The following is a 25,176-nucleotide window of genomic DNA, read 5'->3' on the forward strand; positions in this document are numbered from 1 at the left end:
CAACACTGCCCCCGTTCCGTGCTTTGGCCTTTTGGCTGTAAGGCATGCGGGATCCCAGCTCCCTGACCAAGGATCGAACCTGCACCCCCTGCATTGGAAGGTGAAGTCTCAACCACTGGACCACCGGGAAAGTCCCTCATATGCGTTTTATAAGTGAATCCTACTGGACAGATTGTTTATTATTTTATCCCCGAAATATTTTTATATGTGAAGTCCTTTGTAAACCTCAGAATACTTCACAGACTTCCATTCTATGTAGCAGTTAAGCTTTTAGTATCCACCAGCTAAGCAATGTATAATCACACACAGCAGTTAGGTATCTGTATTAAAGAAAATAATGTCCACTTTAGGAGCCCCAAAAGCCGTCATATACATTTTAAGACAGAGCGAGGGTGCGAGTCTTCCTGTTGATTCAGTGTCCTGACGAGGTTAGTATGCGTGTCGGTGTGAGGGCTCTGGAGGTGACAGCATCCTTGGTCCACAGGGGCATGGTGGTCCCGCCTTTAATTTGGTACTCGTCATTACTTTGTGCCGAGTTACCTGTGCATCTCAATCTGCGTTTACTAACGTTCCAGGTTTGTTATTTTCTGTCATGTGTGTCTGGTGGCCTCGGATTAAGCCCTCGTTATCCCTTGTAGGGACTAAGGACAGCCTTGAACTGGCCTTTTGTCTGCAAGCTTTGCCAACAGGGTTTAAAACACAAACATGATCCTGGCACTCCTCCTTGCAAGGCGTTCCGCTGCTTGTGGAAATTGCTTTACCTCCTCCAGAGCCCCCACTCTGGCTCCTGCTGCCCGGCAGCCCACCGCTTGCCGTGGACCCTCCCTCTGAAACCCTGCTTCCTTGTGGGAAGGCCAGCCCCGCATCCACCGTATTTGCTGAGCACATGTGAATGTGCCATTGACCTTATGCATGTGAAAGGCAGGGGCCGTGTACTGATAAGGGCAAGTGGCAAAATGCCAGGAGAAGCAAGATATTTGGTGGTTTAACTAGGTGTAGTTTTTGAGAGAATTCTGAAAATACTATAAGGAAATGCAAAGAAAATAGAAGATGCTGATTTTTGCCCTCTGAAGCTGACACCAGAATGCCTATTGTATCTGACAGCTACTGCTTCATAACAAATAGCCCCAGGATGTTAGCTGTGATCAGCGACAAGTGTTCATTTCTCATGCATCTGCTGATCATGGGGCTCTGCTGGGAGGCTCCAGGCTGCATGTGGGTCTGGGTCTGTCCCATACATCTCTCCTCTGAGTGAGTGAGGAGGATGTGAGTGAGGAGACCAGAGGATGCCCTGCTCCTGGCAACACCTAAGGGCAGGAGAGTGGCCCACACGCATACAGGTGTCCAGCCCCAGCCTGCAGACACCCCACGAGCAGTGTAGTTCCCACGTCTGAGCCCAATGTCACAGGACAGGGGAGACACCCTGCCAGTGTCTGGGGGAGCCGCAAAACCCCTGGTGAAGGGGAGAGAAGACGGATTGGGCCAACGTGTCATCACTTATTCCTGGAAATCAGTACATAATCATCCCGAGTGAGAGAAGCTGAGAGGGTGGGGATTGAGGGCCCAGCAGAGCACCGTCCGGATGGCCGTGAGTGTTGGATGGGGAAACGATGCATTTCTGAGCCGTCCAGCTGGTGGCTGCCATGGCAACTGGACTTGGCCAAGGCCTTCGAAGATAAACAAACTAGTCCACGCAGGTCCTGGCAGTGCAGCAGGGTGGCCAGAGCAACAGGATCCCGGCCAGCAGAGGACACTGAGGCAGAACACAGGGACTGCACCCAGAAAGCTGGGAGGAGAGCAGGGGGACAGATGGACTCACCTGGTCATTTCTGCAGCAGATTCCGCTGGATGTGAAAACTGCCCGTAGCTTAGATGTTCCTGCAGGGCAGACTCATGCCCACTGGACATGGGACCTGAGCAGATTCTGCACGTTCTCATAGCAAAAACTGTCCTCACCCAATTAAGCCAGTACTTAGAGGCCCGAGGGCCTTATTATTATGACTATTATTATCATCGTTGGAGTCCAGTCGATTTACAATGTTGTGTTAGTTTCCAGCGTACTACAGAGTGAATGAGTTATACGTATACATATGTCCCTTCCAGTTCAGAGTCTTTTCCCATATAGGTTATTACAGAACATTGAGTAGAGTTCCCTGTGCTCTACAGTAAGTCCTCATTGGTTATCTGTCTTATATGTAGTGGTGTGTATATGTCAATCCCAATGTCCTCATTTACCAAGAGCCTATTATGAACAAGGCTGGCCTTACTGGTGTAACGTCAAGCCTGCTGTGTTTGTTTAGTGGGTAATGGAACACCACATCCTGGTGGACAAAAAGAAAGAGAAGACTAAGCGTTTGTTAAGTACTGTTCCTGGGAGCCAGAGATGGACTCGCACGTGTATTTGGTGTATCACTGAATCCGAGATACTGTCCATCTTCAGATAGACCAAAAAGGAAAATAAATATATTGCCCATTAAACTGTGGTCGCTATTTTCTCATATCTTAGGATCCCTATTTTATTTTTATTAAGAGAACTTTTTACGCGTCATTTAGGTGTCGATTGTCTATCAGGAACGTGTGCACAGTGAGGTGGGCTGCAGCGTGTGTGTCCCCCAGGGCAGGAGGTCTTCACCACCGCCGATGCTCTCAGGCTCTCCCGGGCCAGGGTGCTCGGAGGCCACCTCCGCTTAGGTTTCCATCACTCGACGATCCTTTTACCTGGGCTAGAGTTTTGTATAAGTGGAATGATGGCATCATATAAGTCCTGGTTTCTGCCTTTTTCACTCATTATAATAGTTTGTAGATTCACTCTTGTGGGTCTTATTTGTTTCCCATTTATTCTCTAGTTTATATGCACAATTGTACATTGTATGCGTATACCACGATCTGGGTGTTTTCCAGTAAATGGCTCTTCTGGTTGTTTCCGTTTGGGGGCTGTGATGAGCAAAGCTGCTGTGTGCATTCTCCACCCATCGCTCTGTGGATGTGTGTTCTAATTACTCTTGGGTGAACACCTGGTGTAGACGTCACACTTGTGTGAGGAACGCAGGAGGGTCCGCACTGCACCACATCGTCGCCAGCCTCGGGGGCCTCTGGAGTGGGTCCTCGGGGCCCCTCCCGCAGGCCCACGGAGGCACCTCCTGTGGGTTTGCTTTGCATTTCCCTGGGGACTGGGGACGCCCGGCGGTTTTCTCACTGCTTATTGTGGAGTCACATACCTTTCCTTTTGAATTGTCTGTTCAGATCTTTGCCCAATTTAAATTAGATTATTTGTCCTTTTTATTGATTCGTAGGGGTTATTGACATAACCCGAATCTTTGTCAGGTGTGTGTGTTACGAACATTTTCTCCCCGTCTGGGGCTCGCCTTTTCACTTTCTCAATAGTGTCTTTTGGTGAGTGTAAGTTCTAAAATGTATTAACAGCATCCAGGTTACCAAACTTTTCATTTTGTGGGTGGGGTTTTCTGTGTCTGCCGTAAACCCCCCAGTATTCATGGGAAGCCCTTCAGAGGGAGAGCTGACCACAAAACTGATAGCTGCCATGGGCATCCTTCTGAAATGCGGCCAAGTCTGCAGACCATGTTTTTAGAATGGATACGATATGTTATTGCTGCCTATAAAAATGCTTCAGGCTTTATTCAACCCAATTAGTCAACCCAATCATCAATTCTAAATCATCTCTCAACGTTTCCTTTGCCCGCAACGTATTCCTCAAGTGGGGACTGTCTTTGGGTGGTTTTTCTTGGACAAATTCAGTGGCTTCTTTCGACACAGCTCACCTTCCTTTGGACGCCCTCACATTAAAATTCCTTCTGTTCATTTTTTCTCTTTCAATTCTTCTTCTTTCACACATTAACTCCCCAACATTCAGTATAAGAGAAAATTATGTAGTTAAAGCCCTTCTGAATAGGAAAGAAGTCATGGTCGGTCGTACCACCCTGCACGTGCCTGATCTCGTCTGAATAGGAAAGAAAACGTAAATATTTTCATCTGACCTATGAAAGTGGACGGTATAATTTGAATTTTGTGAGCATTAGTTATTTTATTTTCATGCTGAATTATTTCCAGAATCCCAAACTTCATATTTATCCATTGGAGGACATCCTTTTGGAATGGTTTCAAACCTAGCTTTTCATGAGATAGTTACTGTAAAACTCCAGCTTTGGTACCCTTTGCGACGCTGACCCACCAGCCAGCTGCAGGCGTCTCCACTGGCACACACACTTTCACCTGGTCCTCAGCCAGTCCTGACCAGAACTTCACAAGCGCCTTCCAACCGTCCCTCCTTCCCTCTCGCCTATTTCCACCATCGTTGTTTGGCCCTCTCCATTTTTACTTTCTCTCAAGAGTCCCTTTTTCTGTGCTCTTTCCCACCATGTGATGAGATCTCACTGACATTCTTCTAAAACGTGGTTGGGACTTGTCTTTTTGGAGTCCCGTTCCCGTGTGTCTCAGTGATGGGGTAAGTTTCCAGTGCGATGAAATGCGACTTGTTGGCCGTTCATCTCCTTTTCCAGGCGCGATTAACATCCTGCACAGAGCAGGGGCGTCTTTGCTGGAGATAATCCCGCTCCAGGAGCTTTTCCCCTCAGCCATCTCGTTTTGGCCCCGGCGGGATGGGGCAGAGCTCAGCTGTCTCAGGAGGGTGACTGTTAGACAGATGGGACAGCCCCTTAGCCTCTGTTCCCTTGGACCATCATGAATTTGTTTAAAGAAGATCCACTTCCTTCCATATGACCCTAAAATGTAAAATGTAATTGCATTTCTCCCGTAAGAGAAACTGAATTCCCCACACGGAGCCAGGTTTACCAAATAAAGTTGCATAAGTGAACGGCTCTAACTTCAGCCAGGATGTTTATATAAACAAACACGGACTCTCTTCTGACTTGGCAACGATGTCTGCCATATTTTACAACATTCTCAGCAAATTTTAAGAGGTGGTTGACTTAATCAATACTACCTTGCTTATGGTGAGCCTTCAAATATGATGTACAATCCTCAAAAGGGCCATTTCAGGAATTTTCCAGAACTATTTCTATAGATCAGTATGTTCTTGGATAGAGCATGGAAAGCATTTTGTGCCCAGATAATCACACCATAAATTCTGTTCACTAGTAAAGCTTCTGAAAAAGGGCCAAGTGCACAGGAAAGTAAGCAACGTGTCTCCAGGAGAGCTTCCTGGAGCAGGTCCCGCCATCAGCTGAGCCGCCTGCATGTGGAACTCCAGTGAGGGACGGACCAGCTACTTTGAGGGTTTCAAAAGACAGGAACCAGTTGCCTCTGAAGCCGTGTAGCCCAGCCTCCGTCCTCCTTAGGTTGCCCCCATGATCTAAAGTAACGAATCGGTCACTTCAGAAAGAAACGTGAGTCATTGTCATTTTGATTCCAAGCCAGTTTCCTAGTCACAGTTGGAGCGAAAGCCTCGTTAAATTAACCCTGTAACACAGGGGGTCGGTTTGATTTATGTATCTGCCTATTTGCTGAGCAAAATCTAGAGTGCTCAGAAAAGTACAGAACTTAAAGGAAACGATCAGTATGAATTTTTAAAAACTTGGGTGGTGCTTTTATAAGAAATGCAGCGCCATCCATTTTTTGTGTGTATTAGAGATGAGCCGTGTATTAGAAAGCCCGTACCCGGGTACCCTGTTGGCGCCCAGAGCAGTGCCTGGTGCAGTGTTTGTTGAGTGCACCAGTCAGTACAGTGTGACTACTGGTGGAAACCAAGTGCCCGATCCGGAGGTTGGGCTGATTTAGAATCATGACTTTGCTATTTAAAATTCTTAACTTGCAGACGGCCCCGACCCCCCCCAAAAAAGATCCACTTCTGGAAATGAAAGCCACAGGGAATTTAATGGAATTGCACGGATGCCTCGGAGAGCAGAGGGCAGCTCAGACAGCTCAGGGTCCCGGAGTGGGCTCGGGACCTGGTCCACATGCTCACAGACCACATTCCTTCCTAAAGGGGGCGGAAGCTGAGGGTGCAGGGCTGTCTCTGTAGCAGGGACCAGGGTGCTCGCTGTTAGGAACAGAACCGCATGGCGTGGCTCAAGGGCCATTTCTTCCTTCTTCTCTCGTGTTCATTAAACAATGTAGAATGACTGTGAGATTTGAACCAACCTGGGCTTCGAGATTATCCTACAAGACGTCAGTCTGGACACACAGCATTACAGCTTCCACCCTCCTCGTCCATTTTCAGGAGGCTGAGGTCAGCCAAGGAGGAAGCACTGTGAGTGTCTTCTGAGTCGGAGTGAGGGGCGAATCCCAGGCGCCCCGTCCCTTTGTGTTCTTCCAGGACGTGTGCAGGGATGCTATGCTCACACGATAGCAGCATCTGATAACACAGTCAGTAGATGAACTCATCCCAGCATTAAATGTACATGCGACTGTCCTCAGATTGCAAATGGAATTACTAGGGAAAGAAAATCTAGGTGGTTTGTAACTGTTAATGCCAGGACTGTGAGTTATCTCAAAACAGATTTATTGAGTGCCTGTGATATGCCAGGCATTATTTTTTCTTTTTTAAATTTATTTGTTTTTAACCTCTTTATTGGGGTGCCAGCCATTAAAAAAAAATTATTTTCAGGCATTTTTTCAGTGCTGGAAAAATAATGAAAATGAGAGCTAACCCTTATGAAACACGGTTTCTGTGACACACTGCATGGGGAGCCTCCTTCAGTCTGGTCACCTGCGTCGTCACCTGCGTCAGGTGCCTAACTCCTAAGTGCCATACCCCCATCGCCAGCCACAGCGGCACTGACACAGAAGCACACCCCTTCCCAGCTTTCGGGGGTTCCCCACCTGTGCGGTGTCACCTCTACAGTTATAACCTCCCTGTAAACTGTAGTTAGTTCGTTTCAAAGCAGGCTAAAACGTAATCTGTGGAAAATTACTTTCTAAGCAGGAAATTGCTCTGAAGATTTTATTTAAAATATATTCGTCCAATATGTTGTCTGTTTTCTTTTCCCTTTTACGGGGAAATATGAAAACAAAAGAATCTTTAGATCCCCAAAGACAGCTCAGGTGAGGGAGAGCCTGTTCTGAGACAGCCCTGTCCGAGGGTGAGAGGTCTTGCGGTGGGCTGTTTGTTCGCGCTGGCTCTGATTCGGTGCAGAGGCCAAGCCAGAGAAACCCCACTCCAAGGGCGGAAACTGGAAACAAGCGCCCACATTTGGAATTCTTTTTTTTTTTTTTTTTGCGGTACGCGGGCCTCTCACTGTTGTGGCCTCTCCCGTTGCGGAGCACAGGCTCCGGACGCGCAGGCTCAGCGGCCATGGCTCACGGGCCCAGCCGCTCCGCGGCATGTGGGATCTTCGCGGACCGGGGCACGAACCCGCGTCCCCTGCATCGGCAGGCGGACTCCCAACCACTGCGCCACCAGGGAAGCCCCTGGAATTCTTTAACACGGGTGAGGAGGAGGTTTAGTTCGCTGCTGTGAATTTTTAATGCCATGTATTTGGGCTGGAAGGATGCAGAACAGGAACATTTGGAATATTCTGTGCCCAATGTTTTCTGGATTATATTTTGAAGCTCTTGTGAATCTCTAGTGAGGGATAAAGTGGTCTTCACCTTCATTTGACTGAAATTCATTCCCATCTGAGGATCACTGAGTAGCATGGACTCGTTTATATGGTTCTAAGGCATTCTCGGTCTCTTTGGGGCAGAAGGTGGATCTAAGTAAGCTCATGTCCAAATGCAAAAAAGAAACTGAATTTATTAACATAAAAAGACATAAGGCTTTATACATGGAAATACCCGGCCCCGGAAGTTTTTTAAGTGATCGCTTAGTTTTCGTGTGGATGAGTTTCAGCGCTAAGCCCTGGACACAGCTTTAAAAAAAAAAGCCCCTCGTCTTCTTCTTGACTAATTTCCAGAAACGCAGGCTGTTTCGGAAATACTGCAGCTGGGATTTCCAGACTCAGCCTCAGTCAGCCCTCGGGGCGAGTGGGGGGCTGCTCTTCCAGGACCCTCCTGGGGGGTGTGGGTAGTGGTGTCAGCACATCGCGGCTGCAGCGGGAGGGGCCGCCAGGACTCGCTGGGACTGGACCACGTGCCTGCTGGCCCGGGCCCCTGACGGGGACCCAGAGCAGAGGACCGTGGCTGTCCCTGGGGCCTGGGTCCCACCTGTGGCCTCCGGGCATCCACGGGGCGTCAGATCCACCTGTGGACGCTGACCGCCCGCCCTGACCCTCCTCGCCGGCCCCTCCGTTTCCTGTTCAGTCTCATCCCCTGTAGGCTCCCCGGGTGACCCGCCGCAGCCTCACGCGTGTCTCTTTCTCGCTGCAGTGTCCTCGTGTGACCAGGAGCAGCAGTCAGCCCTGGAGGAGGCCAGACAGCCCAAGAACGACAACGTGGTCATCCCCGAGTGCGCCCACGGCGGCCTCTACAAGCCGGTGCAGTGCCACCCCTCCACGGGCTACTGCTGGTGTGTCCTGGTGGACACCGGCCGCCCCATCCCGGGCACGTCCACCAGGTAAGTCTCCGTGGGGCCGGGAGACCCCGGAACGCAGAGCCCCCATGGTTCCCACCCGCTGCAGATGCGATGCCCGTGCCCCGGACCTCACCCCACTTCTCAGTGCGGAGTTAACGCCGGTGCCGGCAGGAGCCCATCTCCCTGACGTCACCAGGAGCTGGCGATGCCAGCGATGGCACGAGGGTGTTGAAGACAGACTTTTTAGGCAATTTTGCTCCTATCTGTATTCACGCAGGCTGGAAGTTTGAAAAATGGCTCTGGTATCCAGGCTGGGGTGGGCCCCTAGAACGTATCATCTATCACCTCAGCTGCTTTTGTCCCCGGTGTTGGCAAAGGGAACCTTGCATTTCACAGGAACCGATTGCCCAGGACAACTCTCTGTAGTCCAGAGATGCCTGTCTCCTGAAATTGCCACTGAAAAAGAAAGAGAGTACTGAGGTCAGGGGCAACAGTAGTTACTCAGGGTCTGAAATACAAACCAACCCATTCATTCATGTTTTGTGCGAGTCCGAGCAAAGAAAGTATTTTTTTTTTTTTTTTTTTTTGCGTACATGGGCCTCTCACTGCTGTGGCCTCTCCCGTTGCGGAGCGCAGGCTCCGGACGCGCAGGCTCAGCGGCCATGGCTCACGGGCCCAGCCGCTCCACGGCATGTGGGATCTTCCCGGACCGGGGCACGAACGCGTGTCCCCTGCATCGGCAGGCAGACTCTCAACCGCTGCGCCACCAGGGAAGCCCCTCAGAACATACTCTTTATTCTTTGAACCCTGAGACAACCTTTTGTAGCTTCGGGAGTTAGATTTTGAATTCGTTGGTCTTTGAGTAATGTAGCAGTCAAGAATTCTGAGGTCCTCTCTGAGACGTTGCGCCCTTTCCCGGGGGCTGTGACCCTGCCCTCACGTACTGCTTGCGCTTGCATTTCCCCTCCTCAGCCCCTCCCCCCACGCTGAACCGTATCTAGATCCCGTCCTAGGCAGGGGCGTTCGGCAGCCACTCTACAGGTTGTGTTTCAGAAACTGGATGGAGGGACAGAGCCCTGTGCGTCCTGCTGCTTCCTACTGACTGTGAAGAACGTGCTAAATTGCCACAAAGGTCACCAAAGGTCCCACATCCCGAGCACCGTAACGTGAGGAAGAGATGCCCGTGTGTCCCGGGGACCGAGGAAGCCTGCGGTGTGAACACTCGGGTGTGGAAGGCAGCGCCCATCTCGATGTCTCTAACTGGCTCTTATCTCTTTCCTTCCCCTCCTCCTAGGTACGAGCAGCCGAAATGTGACAACACGGCCAGGGCTCATCCGACCAAAACAAGGGATTTGTACAGGGGCCGCCAGCTGCAGGGTGAGTGGAGCGACGGGTTCGGTCGGACGCGCCAGCGGCCGCTTCGAGTTTTCTTGCAGATTCAGGATGAGGAAGGCTCTCAAGCGAATTTAGTTGCAAAGAATGATTTCAAAGTAACAGAGGCAGTGAGTTTAACCTTACGATTATTGAAAATACATTCCCAGAAATGTTTCATGGATGTTCTCTTTCATCAGAAAGCCCGTAAGTGTTTGTGATACACCAAAAATGATGATTCCAACAGTTAAACCTCAAGCCCCGCCTGGACCCAGCGTCTTCCAGGAATTTATGTGAGGTTGAACTTGGTCGTGTGGCGTGAGCCCCGCGCCGGCCGACCCCCGCCGGGTTGCAGTTATCTGATGAGATCGCAGGGTAGGGACGTGACTCCCGCATCATGGCGGTTTCAGCGGCTTCGGTGGGAGGCGGCAAAGCTTGCAGTTATCTGATGAGATCGCAGGGTAGGGACGTGACTCCTGCATCGTGGCGGTTTCAGCGGCATCGGTGGGATGCGGCAGAGCTGGTGGCTATTTGGCTGCATTTCCGTCCTCTTTCTTTCCTTTAAATGCCTCCAGATTGTGTCCACGTAGCTACAGCCTCAGAGACCATGAAAGCCATTCTCTAACGTCTTTCTTCTAGCACGAGTGGTGGATCTTGGTCTTACACAGAGTCTGGATAATTTCCTGTTTAGAAAAGTTCTGTGGTCCTTGCATGATTTGTACTGTCAATGATAAAGAGGGTTTTACAGTCCGAAAGGTAAAGATGTTTCTCTGCTGTGAGCAGAGGTAGAGAAGACTAGAGGGTCACCCATCCACCTCCGTATCCCCCCAGCCATACCTGGAACGAAGGCACTGGACACAGAAGGAGCGGAGAAGGCAGGACCTGGTCTGGGGGCGGGGGGAGCAGAGCACAGCCATGCTGTCAAAACCACTCTGCTGCCCCATGCTTGTTCTGAGACATTTGTCGTGGGTCTTCCGCTGTTTCCCCTCTCCACACCTTCCTTTCGACGCAGGTGGAGGAATCTCTGACATGATTGTGATCATCGCACGATGTCTCTCTGTGTGCGTGGTCAGTGGGGTTTACGTTCATGCATCAGGCTGCTTTCTGGATCCTGGAGCTCCCCGAGTGGTGTCCTCCAGTCAGAAGGGCGCTCTCTCCCTCCCTTGTCTGGTACAGTCTCTTGCCTCTGCAGTCAGGTTTTAACACCGGTGGACAATAGTTTTCTTAACAGGGAAGAATGAATTTAGCATATGCTTGGTCCATGGCAAGACCCCAGTGAATGTTTGCTCCTTTTAGCTAGTCTTAGCCGTGCCACAGAAACTTCAGGCAATCTGTTCTTTGTCTCTGAGGTTCCAAGACTCTCGATTTTTTTTTTTTAAGATGTTTTTGATGTGAACCATTTTAAAAGTCTTTATTGAATTTGTTACACTATTGCTTCTGTTTTCTGTTTTGGTTTTTTGGCCACGAGGCATGTGGGATCTTAGCTCCCTGACCAGGGGTCGAACCTGCACCCCCTGCATTGGAAGGCGAAGTCAACCACTGTTCCCTCAATTTTTTTTTTTTTTTGGTAATCCAAAACTGCATTACTTCCAAATTGAGCTGCATGTGGTTTTTGCACATATAACATGAATGTCATTAATGAATGTGTGGTCAGGCTCTGCTCTTCACTAGTTAGAGATGCTACGACAGACAGAACACAGCCCATCCCATCTCCTGTTGGTGGGTGTGCTTGGCTAGGAAGGAATGTGCGTTCATGGTGGAATCCAGCACGTGGAACCCTGGGCTGGGACTCTGGATTTAAAGGCTGCAGTGGTCACTCATCTTCTGGGAAGCGCTGACCCTGGATATTGAGAAGTACCATGTGACATCACTCCTGGCTCGTCTGGGAGTCAGATGGGCCATTTAGAGAAAGAGCATCTGGCACTTCAGGGAACACCGTGTGAAGAGGTGCACCTCAGAGCTACAGAAACCACACCCCGTCGGAGAGGAGGTCGGTTAGGCTGAGCACAAAGGTGCCCTTTGCTTCCCCCACCTTCAGAGAAGCCCAAGTCCCCAGGCACGAAAACCATCTTCCACAAGCTCGGTAAAGGTCAGCTTGTTTTGCAATTGTAGATGTTTGGGAGTGTACCATTCATGACCACTTAATCATTTTGCTTTTTTGGAGATAATTATCCTTATTAGGGAAAAACAAGTAGGTCTTAAAATAACTCCTGGATCGAGGCTGTTCTTATGGAGAGGAGAAAACAATTTCCAGGATAACACAGCACCGTGGTGGGTAGGCAGACACTTGTTAAGTCACGTGCCAATGCGTCTTCTTCTAAAAAGGGATGGTTTTCATTTTAAGCAGTTTTTCTAAGTTTCGGCCACTAAGGGCCCTTTATTTTTCAAGGCAGGCTGATAATATCCTCACACACAATTCACCTTTTCGGGGCTTTGTTGATTGCCAGATGTTTATCTACATGCTGTGTAGGAGAGTGCGCGATTCCCCGGCTCACACTAACTGAGGGAAAATGAGCATTTAATCTTCGGAGGCATTAAAAAGCATTTAACCTTTTACCCCATGGACAGATCAAGCCCCAGCCTGAGGGGTCGCTTCCTGAGAAATGGGTCATGATTTTGGCTCTCGAAGATGCTTCGTTTCTTCTGTAACTTTCCTCACACGACTCATACCAAGGCGTCAGACCACACTTTCTCCCTCTGCAAACCTGCCCTGCCTCATTTTGCGCTGGCATCTCTTAATCTCAGCGGCTTTTGAACCAACCTAGGTGCCCTGCTCCCAGGCCTGCCCGTCACTTCCTTCATCCCCGTCCGCCTTCTCTTGTCTCAGCTACAGGGCTCCTCACAGCTACGGGGAGTCTCCGTCGCCAGGACCTTGCCCATCACCCCCTTCTGCACCTTTCCCGGTCCTCTGGGCACCCTGCAGGACCCGGCTTCTTGGGGAGGCTACCCCTGGCTGACACCAACTGTGTGTGCTCCCACTGCATCCAGGGTACCTGATGCTGCTTTGCAGGTGTTGAGTTACAGGCTCCACCCTGTGTGCCACGTGGTTCTCCTGAGAGATGGGCTGACCCCTGGGACGCGCACCAGCCAGCACAGCAAGGGGCACACAGGAAGCCCTGGACGCCTGGAAAAGAGTTTGCGAATTAAGGGCACTAGGCAGGGTTTCTTTTCCTATTCTGAGCCTTTCTGACTCTTCTGTATTGAGTGATAACTGGTAGACTTAGATTTACCTAGTGGTTTTCCTGACTTAAAGGGCACAGAGCATGAGTCTTCAACGAGTGGGATTTCTGTGTGGGAAGAGGGTGACCTGATAGGCAGAGTTCATTGTTCCGATTTGGCGTCAGGGTGCTCTCTGACCAGGAGAAGGGGGAGAGCCCACCCTGTTCCCTCTCCGTGGCGGAGAGCCTTGCACACCCACGTGTGGCAGCTAAAGGCCACGGGAGGCCACACATGCGACCATTGCAGAGATGAGATGCAGGCAGAGGCCACGGCAGATGGCGATGTGCCTGCACTTGGCGCCCAGAGAGCAGCCCATCCACGGACCTGGGTCCCCCATCCCCGTAGAGGAACTGGTTCTGGAGGGAGCTGGTGGGAAAGATTGATGAGGGAGAGATTCTTACAAGTAAAGTCAAAATAAGTAAGCTTCATGGCTTAGAGTTTATGACCTCCTCTAACCTGGACCGATCAGACGATTTGTGTCTTTACACTTAAATACATTTTGTTGTCTGATTGTCATTCTGAGGTGCGATTTTAGCGGGATCAACAGGCTTTCAGTCTCCTCTGGGCTTCCGCTTCATTTAATCTCTTCCGATGGAGCAGTCACTGGTTTTGTTAGTCATCAGTTACAGTGCAACACAATCAAATACTTGTAGGCATTTGATAAGGAAGAACCCAAAGATAGGAGGGCAGGTAGAAAGAGTTCTGAGAGCAGGTGAGTCCACAAGGAGAAACCTCATTCCCTACTCCTAGCCCTTCTTTCCTCCATCAATTTTGGGGGAAGCTCTGACGTCCTCCTGGGGCTTCAGAGTGTTAGTGGTATAGCCCCAGGACCAACAAGAGGGTGGTGAAAAGTGTCTGAGGTTTTCTGGTACCAGAAAATGGCCTCCTTACTTTACTGCTTCATCCCCCAAACCAGAGCCATCGACTGTCCCCTGCCCCACAACTCTCCTGCATGCTGGCACCCAGATCTGCCACGTGTGTTTATTTTGATTAAACAGCCCCGTCCATAGCATCTCCAGCAGCTCTGTGGACCTCACAGCAATCAACAGCGGTCAAAGCCCCCTCCCTAACCTAAAAGCCCCTCTGAGGGAGAGTTAAGCCACCACACAGAGCCTTTTGAAGTCAACAGCCATGAAAATCTCTCTTCTCAGGGCCTTAGTGATTGCGGGCACAGTAGGGTCTTTGATTCCATTAGAAGCCCTCAAAGCGCCACCCGGATTTTCCAAGCAATATTTTAGCACAACTCTAAATGTTTTCAGAATTAATTATGATTTCCTGAGGCAGCATAAAATGATCCTTACGTTGCCCGAAGATACCTTCCCAGAGGTAATTAGACCCTGAACCTGGCATCTGTGCCGAGGACTGCATGGCACTCAGGGGCCGGTGTTTACTCTCCTCCAAAGTGGCCTGGGCCTTTGAGGCTCTTTCAGAGATAATAGGAGATGTCAGTATTTCAGCCGTTAGAAATGTCAGCGTCTGTGGTTCCGTGTCACATCAGGTACTGACTTCACAGACAGTAATGCTTTGAGCTGGGCTGGGAGCATGCTCGCTGGGGACCCTCCATGTGCTCTGCACCCGCAGTGAGCTCCTCACACCCCCAGCTGGGAGAGGCTTCCTGGTACCTGTCTCCCAGCACGAAGCCTCGCGGAGGTGAGGACAGGTGTGCTGTGTGTAGGAGAGGGTTTTAAACAGCATTTTGCTCTTAAGAGCTGTCTGATGACTTTATAGCTAAACATCATTGCTGGTTCACTCGGTGTCCAAGTGTGGGTTGGATTCCGGCGTGGAAGGGACTGTTCTGCAGTGCTTGGGACAGGGACTGAGCTCCGTTATTTTATTTTTCGACTGGTGAGCTTGGTGATTAAGTGTGAAATTTAAACTATAAATCTGTACCTGAATAAGATGACTAATCCGCTAGAAGAAAACTGCATTTTGTAGAAAGCACGACAAAGAAAGGGACCGTTAAATCCAGTTTCCCTGAGGACAGGATGTTACAAGTAGAAACTCAGTTAAAAGCACACGTGTAATTTCCATCCTAGAGACCCATAAGACAGGAATCCAGGAACGAGGGAAGCCAGGGGAGTCCAGGGCTTGGGAACATGCAGTATCCTGCAGGGGTGTCCTGAGACGCGGGCTCTGTCTCAGATGTCACAGAGAATTACTCACAAGGAGCTGGGACAAGCCTGATCAGACACGAGGGAACATGTGTGAAACAAATCCTTTATTTGGTACTTAGCTGTTTCTTTAAAAAAAAAAAAAAGTCGATAAGATGCTAGGATGTGCAGAGGCATCCAGAAGACGAGAACTAAAACATAACCATTGTACTTGGCAGAAGCCTTAGGTTTTTATTAGAATATTTAGTTCAGTTGATATTTTTCTCCATTTTTAAGAGAATAGGAGAAATTGGAGAAGGCTTGGAGGAGATCATGGGAATTACTCATTCGCAATAAAGTAAGAACAAATAAAGGCAAGTTGAGGAAACAAAGGCTATTTTTTTTCTTAACATGAAGAGGAAAGAAAAATAAAGGTCAACTGAAAATGTTAAGTGACTTACAAAAAGGCGTCGGGCGCTTCTTCCATTTATCAAGGCTGAGCTGAATGGAGAAAAGTGAGTGTTGAGGTTATTTCTTGAGTTTTCTGAATGAACCCAAGAGGAGCATCCTTACCCTTTAGGATGTACCTGCACGGGGAGCTGAGAAGTCTAAACTCATGGAAGTCTTCGGTATTAGGTAGAAATGTGCTTTAAAAGGGGCAGGAGAAGGGAGAGACCATCTGTTTCCTTCATACTCTTTCAAGTGAAATCTACAAGTCGAATTCACTAAAAACAGTTTACGCACTTGTCCTGTGCCCACAGCTGGTGGGCAGCCTGCTCTTTTCAGCTTCGTATTCTCTCTCTCTGTTGCCGGCGGCACTGACTCCCTCCAGCCAAGTTCCCAGACAGGCGCTGAGCGGATTTCTGATCCCTCATCCACACCCGCAGCAGAAGCCTCTTAGGAGGCGCGGGCCGGCCAGGCGTCCATCCTGATGGTAGCGGCCGTCGCTGCCAGATGAAGTCGAAGCTTGGATGAGGCCGTCGCGCTTCACCCTCACCCCTTGCCTCTTCTCCCCACCGTGGAACCCACATCTCAGCCCAGCCACTCGTCTGCTCCAGAAAAGGGATGCGTGCGTCCAGAGGCCCAGTTCTCTCTCAGTGACTGGCCCTTCATAACCGTCGGCCTTGTTGGAAAGTTCTTTGCATTTTCTGCATCTTTGTTCCCTTCACTGTAAACGCGCTGTCTTCCGAGCCTTTTCTCAGCACACGTAACCATTCCTGATTTGGCCTTGATCTTGGATAGGCTGTGGGCTCCGAGGTTACAGCCCGCGATCTGCAGACCCCCCAGGCCCGGTGGGCACACGGGCCCGAAAGAAAGTGTTCCCTGGTCCCTCCTCATCACCGAACGAAGCGGTTCAGACCCCGTCTGTTGCCCTCGTGCTGTCTGTACTCCAGCCCTTTGCTGAATCATTCTCATCGGTCCCATTATCCTCCTGGTTATCCCGTGTTTTAAATCCAGAACTGGTCTGAACCCTGCAACCGCACTTACCTTCTCTGTTGTATCTTCCTGTTGTTAACTTAGGATTCCTTCTTTATAAACTCAAGTCTATGGAGCAGCTGGCCCAAGGCCAGATGCTTTGGGGGACGCAGAGCTCCTCAAAACCCAGTGCCAATCCCCTCCGGAGGAGATCGCAGTTTTGTGATCCCAGGACTGGTGCTCTTAAACAAGACAGCAATGCTGTAACAGTTAGAAAAATCAGGGAGATGGAGACTGGTGCACAAGGAAAGTTTCCCCTTCTATCTGAAAACGTCATGTTATCATTCTTAAACCTCTTTTCCAGATTTTGTGCCAACGTCAGGACTACTTGCCCGCCCCCTGGATAGCACTTTTTGGGTTAGGACTCTCTTGGCCGTCTGCGGTCACCCCAATGCTGCACAGTCCTGGGGAGTGAGAGTTAAAAATCACTCCTGCAGAAATTCTGAAGGGAGTGGAGACAGGCAAAATCCCATTATCCGGGTTGGATATTGGCCAGAGCACTGGGGTTATTACTCTTAGAATAGATGCAGGACTAATGAAAATGGCCCAGTGATGGTAGAAATTGAGTTCTATTCTTCCTGATAACTTAATTCCCTGCGAATTTAATTGGACCAGCCAAGACCACAGGGCTCGAATACATAAGCCGTGTGTTGGGCTGTTGGACACTCCCCAGTGACCAATGATGGTGGAAACTCCTCAAAACCTGGTTTATAATGAATACCAGCAGTCCATGGAAACTTCTAGAATGTTTTCACTGACAGGATGATTTAATTTTTTTCTCCGCTCTCTTCTGACTTGTCAAATCGAGAACAATTTTTCAGAAAAGTCAAGGGTTTCTCCCTCTGAGGGAAAAAGATAAATTGACTGCGCTTTGGCTGTTAATTAACTTTTAGAAATTCCTGAGACAAACTGTTCAAGAGTGATTTCCAGCAGAAGAGTTTGGGGTTATGAGCTCTCATCCCACTTACCCGTCTTTTCTCTGTGCTTTTGCTTATTGAATTAGTTAACTTATTTAAGATGTATATTGTCCTTATTTACAGAGAACCTGAGGCACCTCCCTCTGTTCAGAGTCAGACATCCCAGAATCTGACAACTGATGCAGAACGGTATTGTCATCAGAGATTCCTTAAATTCAGGAAGTGTCAGATTTCTGATTTTTAAAAAATCTCCTGAGAAACATGCATTGTCTGTCATGAAACAGCGCTTTGGGGAGCACCTCTTGACAGGCTCTAGAAAGTGTGGTTGAAGTCAAGGTTTTGTTGAATACTTTGCCCTGTTAAATGATCCCCACTTGTTATCTTACAGAAGGATAAATTTGCTTATTCAAATGCAGCAGAATAGGAATTTTATCTTTGTAATTTCTCTAATGGAAAAAAAGTTTTGAAGAAAAGAAAGGAGCAAAATAGATACCAGAAATACAAAGGGATAGCTGTGCATGCCCCCATTCCCAGTAACCCTCCCTTTTTCCTAGTTGTGCCATGTCATTTGTTGACCTCACTCTTTATTGTTGAGTGAACCAACTCTTTTTGCCCATCCTGTTTCCCCAGAATGCACCCGTGGACTAGAGTCCACTTCTGCATGATGTCTGATTGACCACTTAACACCTAACTCAGTAGAGGTGAGGAGGTTGCCCCGTGTCCCGGCGTGGCTGCTATGCTTGTCTTCCCACCACTAATCCAAAGCCCCTTCCACCGTGTGACGCTGTTTCTCATGTCAACAACTCTGCAGAGAGTCTTCTCCGCTAAGGAGAAGCTGAGATACAAAACACCTTAGGGCAGAAGTGGGTTGCTTTTATACCCTAGTCGAGGAAGTGGTGAGGATGTGACATGGGAAGCGCCCATGACGTGCTCCCTTCACCTCTGACCAAGCAGAGTTGTGTGCCTGAGCTTCCTGGCAGTCACCTCAGCAAACGCTGGAGAGCCATCTTTTTTGGAAGCCCCTCTCTAGGGAGAAGGTTTAAATTCATAGTGCATCTATCTGACAGTCACTTTGCTCTATTTTCACATAAATGAATATGGATGAAATGATCTCTTTGATTATCTTCTAGCTCTACCCTCCAGAGCATTTCTATAGAAATTCTTTAAATATCTGAAACCAAAGAGGCCAGTAGAGACTCATGCTGCAAACCGAGGTCACCGTACAATAAGCGAAGACAGGCTGGAGGCTCGGTGAGATTGAGACCACACCCATTAAGGAGTGTGGACTATATCCTGCAGCAGTGTTGCCTCAGAGGTGGAGAATTCATTTTTTATTTTAAAAAGCCACTGACAGGTTTGTGGTTGACGGGTCAGAAGTGCCCAGGACAAACCAGCAGTAGCACCGAGAACCACAGCAGCGTTCGCGCTGGCAAGGATTTATTGAGAACTTACAAGGTATTGGTCTTGAACCTTTACACACAGTATTACAGTTAATCTTCACTGCAGCTCTGAGGAAGGGTTATTTTCTCTGGCTCTATAGATGAGCATGTTGATATTAAATAGACCAGGTCTATGTCACTGAGGTGTCACCACAGCGATACCTAAATTCCATAGGTGACACCTACTTAAGCTAGAGAAATCATGTTGAAGCCAATCAGAGTTACACACACACACACACACACACACATATTTACATGAATCTTATTGGACCCAAATTCTCTATAGTATGGCTCTCGTTATAAGGTGGACTGTATTGAACGCCTCTGTGATTTAGTGTTAAAGGAACCAGAAGAAACTTGTTATAAAGTTGTGCTTCCTCATGGAACACAGACAGAGACACACACATATGCACACAGACACACCCACCCACCACACCCTTTGTGTCCAGTCTGAATGAGGCTTAATTTACCAAAATTAGTAGAAATGAGTGGAATCTCTCTCCACCCCTCCTCGTTCCTTAGATCTGTGAAGCTGGGCTCTTGCTTTTCTTCCAGAGGTCCCTGCGCAGGGTTTGCTCCTGGAGGCCCCCGGATGCCTGCACCCCTGGCCATGGGAGATGCAAAGGGGTCTGACCTGGATCCCCCTCGGTCTGGCTCAGGTGTCTGGGACGGCGCTTAGGATGAGGACACGTAGGGAGGGATGATACTAGAAGGGGATTCTCCAGGAGGCCTCACCAGACCGACAGAGACAGGAACTAGAACGTGAGGGGCTGGAGCTGAGGGTGGGCTGGGGAACAGACCTCACTCTGCACCCTGAAGGGAGGGTCTGCACGAGGCGGCAGCCAGTGTGGGATTTTGGACTACAAGTCGGTCCTGCTCTCACGCCGGTGTTCTTAGGCGTTGTTTCTTCCATCTCGGCCTCGGGCTCTGGGGGTTCTATTTTTCACGCGCTTTCCTCCTATCAAGAATAAGTAGGATAGGTTCAAGTCTAGGAAGCAGTTACCTTGTTCTAAGTTGGCCATTAGCTTTTGTGCACCCTCTCCTGGAAAGTGTGATTTTCATCCTGGACGCTGCGAGGGTGTCTTCGCAGCAAAGGCGGGTGGGCAAGGGGCGGGTCATCTAGGTCTCCTGGGCCTGGCAGATGGACGTGGCCTTGCGTGTCTGCCTGCCCCGTGCGGAGCGCCCACTGCAGTCCCGCCGTCAGGAAAGCAGCTCGCGGCCCAGAGAAGACAAACGGAGGTCTTTGGACTTTCTCACCACTGAAGGAGGGAGTGAGTCTGTGTTTACAGCCTGTCACACACCTTCCCAGACACCACAGTGAAGACACCGATCTGGCTTTCATAGTCCGCGTGAGCCAGGTAACTGCTGAGATAAGAGCTGCCTGACAAAGAAAACGAAAAATCATCAGTCTGCGGCTTTGGTGATTGCAGAAGCCTCTCAGCCCGACCAGGGTCAGGTTCTGAGTATGTGACGTGGAGAGATCCTGGTGCATTAAAGAAGCGGGGTCCCTCCACTGGTTAGAAAGGAATCTGGATCCCATAAGCAGTTATTCTCCTCAAGTGTAGGTGATACGAGCCTACCGCCAGCTCGGTCTAGGCCGCCCCACACAGCACGATGCTCTGCTCAGGGGCCTGGACCGGACTCGCCATTTCTGCCTCAGGTGTGGAGGCAAGGCCACTGCAGCTCGGGGTGCTGGAGACGGAGCCCTCTGAATCCTTCTTTTGGCCCCTGAGGTGTTTCCTCTTTGGAAAGGATTGGCCACGTGTGCAAGATTTCCGCAGACAAAGCTCAGATGACTTGAGATGGCCAGGAACAGTCTAGGAGGGAGCTGCCCTTTTATGTGTGTTCTAGCAAAGTCAGTGTTGACACAGTTAACGGGGGAGCTTAGCCATGATATCCCCACAGCATGCCTGCGGCCACTTGGGTCTCACCTCTGTTGGCTGCAACGTTCTACCACAGTCTTGCATCTCTTGGCCATAGAAGACAATGTCCCTGCTCTCTAAATATTGCCTCCAGAGACGGGCTCTGGGTCAATCCTCCTACAGCTAAACGTGATCATTTACTGGTGTATAGTTAGCAAACCTACAGAGAAACTTACTCCATCTGGTACCTAGGCATGTGTTTTCCAACCTGCTTACCTTGGAGGGTCCACGGGGAGGCCACGTCGCTTGGAATCGGGGATCCTTCCTAGCCTTGGAGGCGACGGCTGAAGGAGGCGTTTGGCTACACCCGCTTAAAGTCTGTTAGGCTGAAAATACGGTTGTGGAAACTCAGGACCTTCTTGCCCAGTTCTCTGTGTGGTTGAGTGGAGCCCAACTGCTTCTTGAGGAGAGCCCCGTCCCGCCATCTCTGTAAAAAGGGGACATCCTTCTATCCGGTGCCTTATTATTAGGCGTCTTATTTCATGTGATTCTCAAGGCCAACAGCTCCTCATGTCACCAGCTTCAGAGAAAGAGATACACTCCAGGCCCCCAGGGTCTGGGAGGAGCTCAATTTTTATCAAAATCTGAGAAAAGCATAGACGATTTGCATGAAAGAATTGCCCCCCACTCTTGGTCTTCTAGCGCCTTCTCTTTGGGTTAGCTGGAGGTGAGAGTACACAGACCACCGGCCTCTCCTCTACTGAGTGATTCCGTCCACTTCAGGGCTGTGCCGCAGGCCTACACTGGACGTATCTTATAAAATTAGCCCCCTGCAGACTGTTGTTTGCCAAGATACAGGTGCGTGTACTGTCGGCCCACCTGCACGGCTGTGGTTAGGGCCACGACGACGGGTTCTCTCTTGTTTCAGGATCAAGAAGTGGCCCTTATCTCTGTCCAGTTCAGTCCACTCGGTGCTTTTCTGTTGATGGGCTTCCCCTCCCCACAAACACGAGGGCCGTCTACACCAAGGGCGCGTTGAGTTTAACCTCACTGTCACGCTCCACTGTCTTTACCCTTGTTTTGTCTCAGTGTCGATATCCTTCCCATTTATTAAATTTAACTTTATTCTGAAGCAGGCACGTACTTTGCCGTCCTCCTGGAGTTAAGTAAATACTCGCGTCTGCACGGCACCTAGAAAGCACGACTGCTCTCTGCTGAATCTGCCCGTTTACCAGTGAAGACGTGCAGAGTGTAGGCTGAGGCCACAGCGAAGTCACAAGGAGACAGGCTTCACCAAGCGTGGTTGGTTGTGTCACAATTTGTGGGCAGGACACTGAGAAGGAAAAACGTGTTTCTTCCTGACAAGGCGACTGGCACATACAGAAGCCAGTGACGCTGATGGTTGCTCTACGTGACCAAATCCCAAGAGGCAGGAGATTTAAATTTCTTGGTCCTGTTCAGGTTCAAAGACCCTCCAGCTCCTAAGAGCCTGTGTTCTAGTGGGGTGGGGGGCGCGGCAGGCTCCGTCGTACCCCCAGCGGAGACGGGGTGTGATTAGCCCAACGCCAGAGGGGGCGTGTTCCAGGACCTGTTCCGGCCTCGGCACCGTCGTGCTGAGGACACAGAAGTTCTTAGAAAGAGAACAACACGATCCTGTGACCCCCTGGAGGACAGTTAGCTGTTCTGTGGCCGTCTCCCCAGTAAAAACATTAGTTTGTAGAAAATATTTCTGCCTTCACAGAACCTGAAAAACTATAAATAGACATTGAAACGTTGAGTCAAAGCATTCCATTCCAGAGTGACGCTGGATGTCTGTTTCTCCATGTCAGTGACAGTCTGTGACAAGCTGTTTAAACAGTCTCGGGAGCGGGCTGGGCCTGCAGAACATCTGTAGGAGATAATAAACCCAGATGCAATGTTCAGAAAGAAATCGAGCGTGTAGTTTAGAGAAGTGGGTCTGCGTCTGGACACGTGAGACCAGTGGTGTTCCCAGCATGGCGAGCCACGTTCCTCCTGTCATCTGAGTTTCCTCACCCCTGGGTGTTCACTTGGTGGGGTTTCCAGAGGGTTTGCGGACAGATCACTGAGCTACGAGCAGAGCTCCGAACGGGGTCAGGCCGACTGGGGTCACCTGCAGGTCACAGATGCCTCTGGAATCTGCGATAGGGCTCGTGGGCACTGCTTCCCCATCGTGGCTGGTCCATCCGGGGCTGCACCACTGGGCAGCCTGCTCCTCGGGGGAGGGCAGCCTCCTGACCCCCTGTGGCCGATCAGGGTAGGTGGGAGGGAAGCAGGTCCATCGCTGAGGTGAAGGTCAGTGAGGGCCCAGGACAAGTCCCGTGCAGGGATGTCTGTCCCGGCCTGGGCCAGGGGACGGGGAAGGGCGTTGGACCATCTCTGTACCCCCTTTTTCCACGGTAAACGTCTTCTCACAGCCCAGCTCGCTGCCGTGAGAGGAGTGTCCTCCGTTCCTAGAGCAGCGTGCGGCTCGCCGGGCGTCCCTCGAGCTTCGTGTACTCGGCGTCTGATCTCGTTCATACTCTGGGAACAGGCACAGTGGGGGGAGCCTCTCACCCAGGCTTAGCTTAAGCCCTCACTTCCTGCTTTCTGCTATCCCTCTGGTCGCCCACACATGCTTTCTCTTGGTTCTTCCCCTGTAAAAACCCAGCAGGAACCGGACACCTGGAGACGCCCCTGGATCACTTTCTTCCCAGCATCCCTTGCTGTCAGTGCCTCTGCACTCGGGTGGCTATATGATTGCTGGACGTCGTGTCCTCAGAGGGTTTGGGCTGATCTGGGAGGCGTGGACTACCTGAGCCCTGCTTTCTGAGGATATAATTAAATTGGCGTTTTGTCCAGCCTGGCTTATGGTACACAAATCATTCGGCCAGACTTTCCACAAGAAGGGATGCCTTTACCTATACACCCGCTTTTAGGGTTAACAGCACTGCTCTGTGTTACAACCCTGGGCACCTGAGCATCATCAAGGTCAGTCGATCGTTCAGACCTTTTGTTAAACAGATGCACTGCCGAGTGGGCAGCTGGACGTGTGAACGGGTGAGTAGGTGGAGCCGTGGAAGACAAAGTAGGTCCAGAAGCTTTCTTTCGTGTGTGCCGTGTCACGTGCTTGAATGTCCGTCGTCGTTCCCGTAGTTTGATGTCAGTAATTTTTAAAGCCCTGCTGAAGAGCAGGTGTTCCCAGTGCTTATGCGGCTGACTTGCTGGTCCTTTCAAAGCTTTTACTCATTTGCTTGAAACGGGCAAGTGACCCGGCAGAGGTCGACTTTTGGGAAACAATAATTACGCTGTGAGAAGGTAGGACTCCTGTGCTTGTTCTGCAGTGAAACCTCACTGCTCAGGGCCCCCTGGGTCAGGAAGCCGGGTAAACCTCTCGCCAGCTGCACTGTCTTATTCCTCTCCAGCTCAGGGCTCTCTTCCCTTCAATAGCCGTCCTAGTCAAAGATTTGTAGGGTAGAAAGATGAAATATACACAGCTTGGTCTGATTCCCTAAACTTGACAAAAACCTGTGCTAACAAAACTGACCTCTGTAGCCTTGGAGATGACCCGTGGAAAGCATCTGGCACTGAGCTCGGTTCCGGGAAGTATGAGGTTGCTGGTGGTGTCGGGATGTCGGAGGAGAAGAGGGTCCATGCCCGCTGGGCTAGGCAGTGGGTGGTCCTGGAGAAAGTGGGCTTTGAGCTAATTTATTAAGAATGAGAAAGATACAAGAGGGCAGAGAATGGATGACGTTTCAGGTGTAAGAAACACTTGGGCATAAAGCAGAGGTAAGAGCTATGTGATTAATAAACCTAAGAGCACGTTGGGAAGAGCTTAGATTCCAGGGGGAGGGGGATGCTGTGTCTTCGGTTTTGTTTTCGCATCGAATCATATCGTTATATTTTTCCAAAGAGGATAGGATTTCCAGTTCCAGTCATCGATCGAAGATCCAAGTGAAAAGCAAATATGTCGTCTTTTCTTCAAGGATCCTGCCCTTTACCTGAAACCCTACACTGGAGCCATGGCTTCCTGGGTCAGGCGCATACTTGTCTATGGTCTGGGCGATGCTGACAGAACAGGAGAAGGAGAGAGCTGCTCTCTGTTTAACCAGTTAGCAAAATGGAATCTGGGTTGCAAATGTAGTTGTAGGAGATCGATGCCCATTGTAACGGTCCCGAACGACCACCGTTCCTCTCATCTAGCATTTCCAGACTTGATGCTTTGTAAGCATGAGATGGAATAATTCCAGAATCTTAAAGACATCTTCATTTGAATCTTTCAGATGACAGGAGGCTGTTTAACACCTAGTTGATTAATGTTAACTGGGTTGGTTGGTTAATAGTTAATGATTTAACTCAGGAACAAAAGAAGTAACA

At 49.9% G+C, this 25,176-nt stretch overlaps 1 protein-coding gene across 5 annotated transcripts in view; it reads left to right on the forward strand.

Moving 5' to 3' along the window:
• SMOC2 (SPARC related modular calcium binding 2) overlaps nucleotides 1–25,176 on the forward strand; it is a 149,854-nt gene that overhangs the window by 96,293 nt on the left and 28,385 nt on the right. For all 5 annotated transcript variants that reach the window (XM_019951769.3, XM_019951770.3, XM_019951771.3 and 2 more), the window contains 2 exons: nucleotides 8,284–8,470; nucleotides 9,723–9,805. In XM_019951769.3, the coding sequence (XP_019807328.1) occupies nucleotides 8,284–8,470; nucleotides 9,723–9,805 (270 nt within the window). The remainder of the gene's footprint in view (nucleotides 1–8,283; nucleotides 8,471–9,722; nucleotides 9,806–25,176) is intronic.

The sequence above is a fragment of the Tursiops truncatus genome, chromosome 12, assembly GCF_011762595.2.
Source record: "Tursiops truncatus isolate mTurTru1 chromosome 12, mTurTru1.mat.Y, whole genome shotgun sequence".
Classification (NCBI taxonomy): Eukaryota; Metazoa; Chordata; class Mammalia; order Artiodactyla; family Delphinidae; genus Tursiops; species Tursiops truncatus.